Consider the following 12,924-nt stretch of genomic DNA (forward strand, 5'->3'; position numbering starts at 1 on the left):
TAATCGGCATCGGCTTTTTTGGGCCTCCAATAATCAGTATCAGTATCGACGGTGAAAAATCATAAATCGGTTGACCTCTAACAGAGACATGGTCATCTTACAGTCTAGCCACTCACTGAGAGGGAGAGGAGAGTCTTTGGTATGAGTGGAGGTATAGGCATCAGGGAGGTTCTCTGAAGAGGACGAGGTTCAGTCATCACTTTCGTCATTAAACAAAGTTGGGAAGAGAGCATGAGAGAGGAGGTATTAGTTACTTTCGTAGATCTGAAAAAAATGTATTAGATGTGTAGCGTTTCAGTTTACAGTACAGAAATGACCAGGTATTTACTTAAAATGACATGGTTATACAGTAATTGCGCAGTCATAACCCATGAACTCATGTTTTTTAGGATTTACTAAACAAGTAGCACTAGGCACCATGGCACCACCTAGAGGAATGGAAAAGGAGAAATATGTAAATCATGTTAAGAAGCCTAATTACGAACCCATGTATGGATGTGAAAATATTAGCATTTATATTAATTCATGTATTATGTTTGTAAAATGTGAAAAAAACTTGAATAAAGATTATTTTAAAACAAAAACATAAAATAGAAAAGGAGAAAGGGCTACGGGGTAGAGGCTCAGGGAAGGGTCAAACACCGGTGGACTGATTCCTCACCTCCCTGACTGTGGCAGTCCTCTATCCAATCAGGCTTTGGCCTTGGGGTGAGTACTCTGGATCTGCTGCTGCCCTATTGGTCAGAGCCTCTTCCTCCAGCTGGCACAGAGAAAAGAGACAGGTGAGATGGGGATTCATGGGTAGTGTGTGTGTGTATTCGGAAAGTATTCAGACCCCTTACCCTTTTCCACATTTTGATACGTTACAGCCTTGTTCTAAAATGGATTAAATCTTTTTGGGCCCTCAACCTACACAAAATACCCCATAATGACAAAGCAAAAATGTATTACAAATAAAAAATAGAAATACGTTATTTACATAAGTATTCAGAGACTCGAAATTGAGTTCAGGTGCATCCTCTTTCCATTAATTATCCTTGAGATGTTTCTCCAAAAAAGTTGTAGTTCACCTGTGTTAAATTCAATTGATTGGACATGACTTGGAAAGGCACACCAGTCTATATAAGGTCCCACAGTTGACAGTGCATGTCAGAGTAAAAACCAAGCCATGAGGTCGAAGGAATTGTCCATAGAGCTCTGAGACAGGATTGTGTTGAGGCACAGATCTGGGGAAGGGTACAAAAACATTTCTGCAGCATTGAAGGTCCCCAAGAACACAGTTGCCTCCATCATTCTTAAATGGAAGAAGTTTGGAACCACCAAGACTCCTTTGACTGCCCGGCCAAATTGAGCAATCGGGGGAGGAGGGCCTTGGTCAGGAAGGTGACCAAGAACCCGATGGTCACTCTGACAGAGCTCCAGTTCCTCTGTGGAGATGGGAAAACCTTCCAGAAGGACAACCATTTCTGCAGCACTCCACCAATCAGGCCTTTATGGTAGAGTGGCCAGATGGAAGCCACTCCTCAGTAACAGGCACATGACAGCCCGATTGGATTTTTCCAAAAGGCACCTAAAGGATGCTCAGACCATGAGAAACAAGATTATCTGGTCTGATGAAACCAAGATTGAACTCTTTGGCCTGAATGCCAAGCGTAGGGTCTGGTAGAAACCTGACACCATTCCTACGGTGAAACATGGTGGTGGCAGCATCATGCTATGGGGATATTTTTCAGCGGCAGGGACTGGGAGACTAGTCAGGATCGAGGGAAAGATGAACGGAGCAAAGTACAGAGAGATCCTTGATGAAAACTTGCTCCAGGATCTCGGAAGGTGAACCTTCGCCCCAGTCTAACAGGACAACGACCCTAAGCACACAGCCAAGACAACGCAGGAGTGGCTTCAGGACAAGTCTCTGAGACGATCTGCAGAGAAGAATGGGAGAAAACTCCCCAAATACAGGTGTGCCAAGCTTGTAGCGTCATACCTAAGAAGAATCAAGGCTGTAATCGCTGCCAAAGGTGCTTCAAGAAAGTACTGAGTAAATGGTCTGAATACTTATGGAAATGTGATATTTCATTTATTTTAACAGAAACTGTTTTTTTCTTTGTCATTATGGAGTATTGTGTGTAGATTGATGAGGGAAAAAAACAACAATTTAATCAATTTTAGAACAACGCTGTAACGTAAGAAAATGTGGAAAAAGTCAAGGGGTCTGAGTACTTTCCCAATGCACTGTATGTGTGTGTTCTACCTGTTCTTTGAGGTATGCGTGTGAGCAGGGTCCTAAACCACTCAGTACCAGTCCCACTACGAAGCACCAGATGGACAGTCCTGTTTCCAGTCCTGCCAGCAGAACACATGGAAACCACAGAGACAGGGTTGTGTCCTGAAGAGAGAGATAAGTAGAGGTAGAGAGAGATACTTAATACATAAGTATATTGGTGTGGTGTCAAAGGGGCAGAGAGAGAGTGGTAGAGAGAGTGGTAGAGAGAGAGTGGTAGAGACGTACATATATCCGTGTGGTGTCGAAGGGGCAGTCTGCGTTGACTGGCGAGCGGGCGTTGATTGGCTGGTCAGTGAAGTTGCAGCCCATCATGAGGCCCCGCCCCTCATTGGTAATTGTGAGGCTAATAGCCAATAGGAGCCCGACGCCGCAGGCCGCAGAGAGTAGGGCATTCAGGAAGGAACTAATCAGGAGACCTATGTGCTGGAGTTGGGGGAGAGAAGGAGGAGAGAGAGCAAGAAGAGGGGGCATAGGCGGAGAAGAAAGGAGGGAAAGAGGGGTGTAGTCCAGTTTAGTTTATTAGCATCCCCATTATCTACTGCACATGCAGCAGCTACTCTTCCTGAGGTCCACATAAAAAGTACAAATACATGACAAAGTACAGAACAGTTATAGACAAGGACATGAAATCATATTTGTATTACATAAAACAAATATATATAATAGAGTTATATTGCAAAGACACCAAGACACAACAAAAATACTATTTACACACTATTCATATATACATATTTATACATACAGTTAAACTTGATCTTTAGAAGAGGAGAGGCCCTGCAATACCATATATATTTTTTTTGTTTTTTTTAAGCTAAACTTGCTTTTTGCCTGAGTAACCCCTTGGAGCAGAGCATTCCACAGTAACATGTCTCTATACATAACTGAGCGACGCATTACATCTGTTTTTTGGTTTGGGTACAGTGAAGAAACCCCTGGGGGTGTATCTGGTGGGGTATGTCTGTCTGTTTGAAGTGTATGTGGTTAGGCATTTTCAACACACAAATATTTCTTAAAAAGACTAGAACTAGTAGTCAAGGGAGATCAGTGGGGTGATGGTTACAGACTTAATGGCTTACAAATGATATGTTATTGTTATGGATGGTGATGGTCTTACCAGTTTCCAAACTGGCAGATTTCTTGACACCAATATGGCAATGATTCCTGTTGCAATGCTCTGAAAATTGAAAAACAAACGTACGTTTAAAAAAAAAACTATAACATCACATGTTATTAGTTATTACTACAGTAACCCATAATATAGTTCTCTGACTGACCAGCAGTCCAGAAGTGACAGAGATGATGTTGGCTGCGGTGAACTCGGTGGTGATCTGGTCGTTGGGTTTGGAGATGTGACGCAAGATGCTGCCGTGGACGATGGCTCCCAGGATGAAGTTGATGTGGCCCACTAGGATCAGAGTAAACCCCTTCTTCATCAGCCACCCCGGACCCTTCTCCTTATCTGACACACAGACACGTTGGTGATTGTACACAACACACACGGTTTAATAGCGTACACAGTAAACACTATGGAGAATGACAGAGTTAACATACAAAAGTCAGCAAGCCTCTCCAACTTCGACTTATTTGTTGAGAAACGACTTATTTGTTGAGAAACGCTCACAATACTGAAGACAGTATAGCCTACTGAATGTGTCACTCTAGACTGTGCATCTGAAACGTTAGAGCAAGTGTTCCAAGCATTAGTAGTAGATTATCAGTTTACTTTCGAAATACGCAAACGAACACCTGTGCAGGGCAGGCTAGACAGAATGGTATCCCAAGATGTACTCTTAAGGAGCCTACCGTAACGTTATTCCTCATGGTCGAAGGACTATGTATGTTATTTTCAGAGGTAGACTGGTTCTGGCAGCCAAAACAGCCAAATACTCCATCTAAACACAAATCGATTCTCAATTGCGATATGGTTCTAGAAACATAAAGCCCTTTACATTCATATCACATCAAAATAATTTCACAAATGCAACATAAACACTGTACACTATTTTAACTGGCTTTATCACAGTTGCAGCCGACATAATTTTTCAGTGACAACCCGTTTCTGGCGGCCTTCTATTACCCACAGGTTTTTGGAGCATGCTAGATAGCTAATTAGTACATGTGGTCCCTCTGTCTTACGTCCGTCTTCCGCAAGCACACGCTGTAACGTGGAGATACGGCCGTGTGGGAAAACTAACCCTATAAAGGTGTGTATCAATTATTTCTCGCTGATATGAAAGACAAGGTCCTCATGCTTCCAACAGCGTAATGGGTGTTAATGCTCAGACAGAGCTCGGGGCTCTTAACAAAAATCCCGCCGTACAGAAGACGCCTTTGTCTTATGACTCTACAGTGCCTTCTGAAAATATTCACACCCATTTCCTTTTCCACATTTTGTTGTGTTACAGCCTGAATTTAAAATTGAGATTTTGTGTCACTGGCCTACACACAATACCCCATAATGTCAAAGTCGAATTATGTAAAAAAAAAAATACATTTAAAAAATCTAGCTGAACAGCTGAAATGTCTTTAGTCAATAAGTATTCAACCACTTTGTTATGGCAAGCCTAAATAAGTACAGGAGTAAAAATGTGCTTAACAAGTCAAATAATGCGTTGCAGGGACTCACTCTGTGTGCAATAATAGAGTTTAACATGATTTTTGAATGACTACCTCTTCTCTGTACCCCACACATACAGATAATTGTAAGGTCCTTCAGTCGAGCAGTGAATTTCAAACACAGATTCAACCACAAAGACCAGGCAGGTTTTCCAATGCCTCACAAAGAAGGGAACCTATTGGTAGATGTGTAAAAAAACAAAACAGACATTAAATATCCCTTTGAGCATGGTGAAGATATTACACTTTGGATGGTGTATCAATACACCAAGTTACTACAAAGACACAGGCATCCTTCCTAACTCAGTTGCCGGAGAGGAAGGAAACTGCTCAGGGATTTCATATTGAGGCCAATGGTGACTTTCAAACAGTTACAGAGTTTAATGGCTGTGATAGGAGAAAACTGAGGATGGATCAACAACATTATAGTTACTCCACAATACTAACCTAAATGACAGAGTGAATAGAAGGAAGCTTGTACAGAATATAAATATTCCAAAACATGCATCCTGTTGCAACAAGGCACTAAATTAATACTGGACAAAAGCGGCAAAGCAATTCCCTTTTTTTTCTTGAATACAAGATGTTATTATGTTTGGGGCAAATTCAATACAAAACATTTCTGAGTACCACTCTCCATATTTTCAAGCATAGTGGTGGCTGCATCATGTTAGGGGGCTCCCGTGTGGCGCATCGGTCTAAGGCACTGCATCTCAGTGCTTGAGGTGTCACTACAGACACCCTGGTTCGATTCCAGGCTGTATATCACAACCGGCCGTGATTGGGAGTCCCATAGGGTGGCGCACAATTGGCCCAGCGTCCGGGTTTGGTCGGTGTAGATTGTTGTAAATAAGAATTTGTTCTAAACTGACTTGCCTAGTTAAATAAAGGTTAAAAGAAATGATAAAATAAAAAATAAAAAGGGGTATGCTTGTAATTGTTATAGACTAGGAAGTTTTTCAGGATAAAAAAGAAACTGAATGCAGCTCTGCACAGGCAAAATCAGAGGAAAACTTTGTTCAGTCTGCTTTCCACCAGACACAGGGAGAGGAATTCACCTTTCAGCAGGACAATAACCTACAACACTAGGCTGAATCTATAAATCTATGCCTGAAAATGGTTGTCTAGCAATGATCAACAACCAATTTGACAGGGCTTGAAGAATTTAGAAAATAATAATGGCCAGTACGGGGGAAAAATGTATGAAATGTATGCATTCACTACTGTAAGTCGCTCTGGATAAGAGCGTCTGCTAAATGACTAAAATGTAAATGTAAAAATTCCAAATGTTGCACAATCCAGGTGTGAAATGCTCTTAGAGACTTACTCAGAAAGACTCACAGCTGTAATCGCTGCCAAAGGTGATTCTAACATGTATTGACTCAAGGGGGATGAATACTTATCTGATCAAGATATAGTGTTGTATTTTTCATATATATATATTTTTACAGATGTTAGAATTTTACTACCACTTTACATTGCTGAGTATTTTGTGTAGATCGTTGATCATTAAAAAAAAAATAACATTTTAATCCCATTTTGTCACACAACAAAATGTGGAAAAAGTCAAAGGGTGTGAATACTTTCTGAAGGCACTGTATGGGCAATGTAATGCAGCTGAGTGTCATGACAAAGGGCTATCTAATCGGGTGACAGAATGGTTGCCTTGCCAAAGTGAAAACAAGAACTTACCTGTGCACATCAAAGGTAGCTTTCCGGTACAAGGTAGCTTTCCGGTACAAATAAAGTTATTTAAAGTTCACTTACCGAAACCACACATACTGTTGCAGTATATTTGTCAAGATATAGGCTATTTCTTGGAGGATAACAGACAGGCCTACGTCTTTATTTTGTATTTTCATGAAAAAGCTCCTCCGGGGTTGGAGACGTCAGGGGCTTTACCTGTCAAGCGGAAGCTGGGCGTTCATGGGAGGACAAAGGTTAGTTTTTGTATGCAAATTAGATTAGGGTGGGTGAGTGGGTTACGTTTTATCGCAATCTCAGTGTGTGTGTGAAGTGGTTGGGGGTAAAAGAGTCAGCTAGATGTCTGTATGTGTGTATCAAATAAAATAGTATTGGTCAGTTACACATATTTTGCAGATGTTATCGGAAATGCTTGTGTTCCTAGCTCCAACAGTGCAGTAATACCTAACAATACACACAAATCCCCAAAAATATTAAGAAATATAATAAGAAATATATTCAAACGAGTAATGTCAGTGTCCGGAATATAAATATCTGTAGCCTATATAACTGTGTGTATAGACATTATGGACAGTATAGAAAAGGTGTGTATCTAAGATGAGCCTTGACTAGAATACAGTACATACATATGAAGTGGGTAAAACACTATGTAAACATTATTAAAATGACCAGTATTCAATGACTATGTATATAGGGCAGTTCCCTAAACATCAGACTGTTACCATGGCTACTCCATGATATCAGTCTGAAAGAAGTCACTGTAAAAAAGATACAATAGTCTACAAGACAGAATGTTGAATAAAATGATATTTGAGGTAGCGGTTGTACATGCTGTTGGTCTTTTTGGTGGTAGGTGGAAATAGGTTATCCACAGGAAAGTGTTGTTCACCCTACTTTTTGAGAGCCGGTAGGTTCTGTCACTTGTATTTTCAATCTCTTGACTTATTGTATGATGCACAATATGTAAACAATAGCCGAACATAACCAAAGTAGTTGACCAAAGCTCGTTTCCTCGCAATCAGCTGGACATTTTTGCCATTTGGGCTGTGGTTCAATTAGGCTTGGCCATACTGTGCAAGTGTTAAGTTCAAATTGTGTCAGTATTGAAAATAAAAACCAGAAGTACAAAACAAAAAGGTTCTTAACACTACTCTGTGAAAAACAGCTTCTAGCTCTTGGTCCCAGCTTTGATGCACCTGTACGGTCTCTGCTGGGCCAAGCCAAATTTCTTCAGCTTCCTGAGATTGAAGAGGCACCGTTGCGCCTTCTTCGCTAGTGTCTGTGGGGATGGACCATTTCATGTTTTGTGCACGCTGAGGAACTTGTAGCTTTTCCACTGTGGCCCTGTCGATGAGGGTGTGCGCCCTCCGCTACAGTATCTCCTGAAATCCACGATCAGCTCCTGCGTTTTGTCAACGTTGAGGATATTTTCGTGTCTACAAGGAGGTGTCTCATTCTTGTAGGGAGATCAGGCCTACCACAGTTATCTGCAACTTGGATTGAGTTGGATACGTGCATGGCACGCAGTCATGGGTGAACAGGGAATACAGGAGGGTGCTGAGCACACACCCTTGTGGGACCCGTGTTGAGGACCTTCACCACCTGCGGTCTGCCCATCAGGAAGTCCAGGACCCAGTTGCACAGGGTGGGGTTCAGACCCAGGGCCCCGAGCTTAGTTATGTGTATTGGTAGAGGGATACATTTTTGTTACTGTACTACAATTTGCCTTTTACATTTCAAAAATACATTCTTAAATTGTAATTGACTATGAAACTATTACTATTCCATTGAATATGCTGTGTGTGTACATGGGAGTTAGGCATGGGGGCTGCATTTTTTGTGAGGATTATAGACTTTCACACCAGGTCAACAGCTGTCATAAGGTGAGAGTAAACCACAGACTAGGTGGATATACACTTAGCTAGTGTTAGCAGCGTCTGTTAAAACATCCCAGTTGAAAGTAGATTCAGGAACTAATGACAGACATTTAGGGAGAGGTGATGCCTACATATTTAATCATACAGAATACCAAACAATTTAATAAAGAAACATGAACGAATCATACATTGCAAAGGCTCAGACACTTGTCAGAAGGCACACATACGCACACTACAAGCCCAATCACTAAACTCACCGACCCACTTATTTCTCAATCACTAAATACGCTGCCCAAGTGCTCCTCATAAAGTAAAAGATACAGTATAAAGAAAAATGCAGATTGTGAATACAGTAACTGTAAAACAAATGTTATGATTGTGAGGTTGGATCTAGTTGAGGACTTTGCTGTTGCAGTTTTTCCAGACAGATTGTCACAGTGGACAGAAACATTTCTGCGTACCAGACATGTGATCCGCTGTAGTTTGACTGGTTAGCTTGTTGCCATTCCTCCAGCGAATAATCCAGCTTTGGGGAAAGAGGCTGTTGAGTACACTTAAGCCAGGTGCATCATTCTGTAACTTGGGTTGCGTTTAGGAGGGTGCAACGTACTGAACACTGCAGATAGAAAAGCAATGAATACAGCTAACAGGATTCATAGGTGTGACGGTTCTGCACAGTGCATTCAGAAAGTACTCAGACCCCTTGACTTTTTCCACATTGTTATGTTACAGCCTTTAAAAATGGATTAAATACAAAAGTTTCCTAAGCAATCCACACACAATGACAAAGGGAAAACATGTTTGATTATTTTGCAAATTCATTAAAAACAAAACAGAAATACCTTAACATAAGTATTCAGAACCTTTGCCATGAGACTCGAAATTGAACTCAGGTGCATCCTGTTTTCATTGATCATCCTTGAGATGTTTCTACGCCTGATTGGAGTCCACCTGTGATACATTCAATTGATTCGACATGATTTGGAAAGACACTTGTCTAATGTCCCACAGTTGACAGTGCATATCAGAGCAATGAGGTTGAAGGAATTGTCCGTAGAGCTCCAGGACAGGATTGTGTCGAGGCACAGATTTTGGGAAGGGTACCAACAAAAATGTTGCTGCATTGAAGGTCCAAGAAAACAGGGGCCTGCATCATTCTTAAATGGAAGAAGTTTAGAATCACCAAGACTCTTCCTAGAGCTGGCTGCCCAGACAAACTGAGCAATCAGGGCATTGGTCAGGGAGGTGACCAAGAACCAATGGTCACTGACAGAGCTCCTCTGTGGAGATGGAAGAACCTTCCAGAAGGACAACCATCTCTGCAGCACTCCACCAATCAGGCCTTTGTGGTACCTAAAAAGGACTCAGATCATGAGAAACAAGATTCTCTGGTCTGATGAAAACAAGATTGAACTCTTGCCTGAATGCAAAGTGTCACGTCTGGAAGAAACCTGGCACCATCCCTACGGTGAAGCATGGTGGTGGCAGCAGCATGCTGTGGAACTCCGACTGGGGCAACGGTTCACCTTCCAACAGAACAACAACCCTAAGCACACAGCCAAGACAACGCAGGAATGGCTTCAGGACAAGTCTCTGAATGTCCTTGATTGGCCCAGACAGAGCCCGGCCTTGAACCCGATCAAACATCTCTGGAGAGACCTGAAAATAGCTGTGCAGCAACACTCCCTATCCAACCTGACAGAGCTCGAGAGGATCTGCAGAGAACGGGAGAAACTCCACAAAGGTGTGCCAAGCTTGTAGTGTCATACCCAAGAAGACTTGAGGCTGTAATCACTGCCAAATGTGCTTCAAAGTACTGAGTAAAGGATCTGAATACTTATGTAAATGTTTTTGTTTTGTATAAATTTGCAAAAATGTCTAAACCTTTTTGCTTCATCATTGTGTGTAGATTGACAAGAAACCCCCCCGTCCCGTCCCGTCCCCCGTCTAATAGAATTTTAGAATAAGGCAACAAAATGTGGAAAAAGTCAAGGGGTCTGAATACTTTCCAATGTCAAAATTCCACAACGTTGTGCCCTACTGAACCTGACCCTGGTTACCTAACCGTTTCGACACTCAACAGCACTAGCGTTGCCAAGACATAAACAGCTTAGTTAAAGCAGTACGAGTTAGACAGCCAGGCCACTAGATTAACTGTTTGTCCACTCAAATCTACATTTCGTATTTGGACTTCAACATCAACTCCTCTTGGGGTTGTACAGTAAAGTAAATCATTACCTGTTCACAAAAAAAAAACTCAATGGCCAGAATATTCAAAGGAAACCATTAAATTATCCATTAAGTACAGTATAAGAAGTTTTTTTAAATATTTTTAACAGACTATATAAAGTTGTGTAAGCCAATCAGAGGCATGAATACAGTGTTCACCGATCAGCCACCTTAACTACAGCTCCAGCCATTGGACATCTGTAAATCTGCTTTGATTGACAGGCAGTAAATCCCATCCCTCCCACACTATTGGCTCAGACTCCATGGGGGTGTGGCTCCATCAGTTAAGACCACAGTAAACATTTCAGTTTGTTAAAAAGTGAAGATATGACACATTTGTAACATTAATACTCTAAACTTCCCCTACCCCACTCAAATGTATACAAGGCTCACTTATAGCATTCAGAAAGAGAGGGAAGTTCACCGCAGACATTCATGCATAGCCGTCGAGTGACCACACAGAAGCAGAGAACTTTAAGGCGGAGAGCAAGTGTGCTTGTATACAGCCACAAAAAAGGCTAATGGCAAAGACATTAAATGCATTTCTAAAACACAAACAAGTAATACTGACATATGATAACTGTGTTGGCTTCCTTCCAAAAACAAGTTGCTACTATAAAGAGACAAGTAAACAGAGGGGGACTGACTCGGGCAGCCCCGTAAGGCTATATGGTCCCATAGATTTAAGCCTTATTAACACTGCAGACCTTAGAGCTGCAATGTTACTTTTTGGGCGACCCGGCCAAATTCACATTCATTCTCATAGATCCATGCTTTTGCCACTTCTAGATTAGACGACTGCAATGCTCTACTTTCCGGCTACCCGGATAAAGCACTAAATAAACTTCAGTTAGTGCTAAACACGACTGATAGAATCTTGACCAAAAAATGTGATCATATTACTCCAGTGCTAGCCTCTACACTGGCTTCCTGTTAAGGCAAGGGATGATTAAGGTTTTACTGCTAACCTACAAAGCATTACATGGGCTTGCTCCTACCCATCTTTCCGATTTGGTCCTGCCGTACATAGCTACACGTACGCTACGGTCACAAGACGCAGGCCTCCTTACTGTCCCTAGAATTTCTAAGCAAACAGCTAGAGGCAGGGCTTTCTCCTATAGAGCTAACTTTTTATGGAATGGTCTGCCTACCCATGTGAAAGACGCAGACTGTCTCGACCTTTAAGTCTTAATTGAAGACTCATCTCTTCAGTAGGTCCTATGATTGAGTGTAGTCTGGCCCAGGAGCGTGAAAGTGAACGGAAAGGCACTGGAGCAACGAACCGCCCTTGCCGTCTCTGCCTGGCCGGTTCCCCTCTCTCCACTGGGATTCTCTGCCTCTAACCCTATTACAGGGGCTGAGTCACTGGCTTGCTGGTGCTCTACCATTCCGTCCCTAGGAGGGGTGCGTCACTTGAGTGGGTTGAGTCACTGACGTGATCTTCCTGTCCGGGTTGGCGCCCCTCCTTTGGGTTTGTGCCGAGGAAGAGATCTTTGTGGGCTATACTTGGCCTTGTCTCAGGATAGTAAGTTGGTGGTTGTGGGGGCTGTGCTTTGGCAAAGTGGGTGGGGTTATATCCTGCCTGTTTGGCCCTGTCTGGGGGTATCGTCGGACGGGGCCAGCGTCTTCCGGCCCCTCCTGTCTCAGCCTCCAGTATTTATGCTGCAATAGTTTGTCGGGGGGCTAGGGTCTTATATCTGGAGTATTTCTCCTGTCTTATCCTAAGTTCAGTGTGAATTTAAGTATGCTCCCGCTAATTCTCTCGGAGTACCTGAGCCCTAGGACCATGCCTCAGGACTACCTGGCCTGATGACTCCTTGCTGTCCCAAGTCCACCTGGTTATGCTGCTGCTCCAGTTTCAACTGTTCTACCTGCGGCTATGGAACCATTGCCTGTTCACCGGACGTCCTACCTTGTCCTAGACCTTGCGTTTTAAACTCTCTAGAGACAGCAGGAGCGGTAGAAATACTCTGAATGATCGGCTATAAAAAGCCAACTGACATTTACTCCTGAGGTGCTGACCTGTTGCACCCTCGACAACCACTGTGATTATTATTATTACTTAACCCTGCTGGTCATCTATGAACATTTGAACATCTTGGCCATGTTCTGTTATAATCTCCACCCGGTACAGCCAGAAGAGGACTGGCCACCCCTCATAGCCTGGTTCCTCTAGGTTTCTTCCTAGGTTCTGGCCTTTCTAGGGAGTTTTTC

General features: G+C 42.5%; 1 protein-coding gene across 1 annotated transcript; it reads right to left on the reverse strand.

The window, feature by feature from the left end:
- On the reverse strand, positions 1 to 6,816 carry LOC115162504 (keratinocyte-associated protein 3-like). The gene is made up of 7 exons (XM_029713860.1): positions 6,668 to 6,816; positions 3,559 to 3,743; positions 3,399 to 3,458; positions 2,510 to 2,707; positions 2,252 to 2,386; positions 662 to 760; positions 1 to 199 (listed from the first exon to the last, which is right to left on the reverse strand). Exons 1-6 carry the CDS (start codon positions 6,678 to 6,680, stop codon positions 683 to 685), a joined length of 669 nt encoding a protein of 222 aa, XP_029569720.1. The 5' UTR covers positions 6,681 to 6,816; the 3' UTR covers positions 1 to 199; positions 662 to 682.
- Positions 6,817 to 12,924: the final 6,108 nt, after the last annotated feature.

Source organism: Salmo trutta, chromosome 25 (genome assembly GCF_901001165.1).
Source record: "Salmo trutta chromosome 25, fSalTru1.1, whole genome shotgun sequence".
NCBI lineage: Eukaryota > Metazoa > Chordata > Actinopteri > Salmoniformes > Salmonidae > Salmo > Salmo trutta.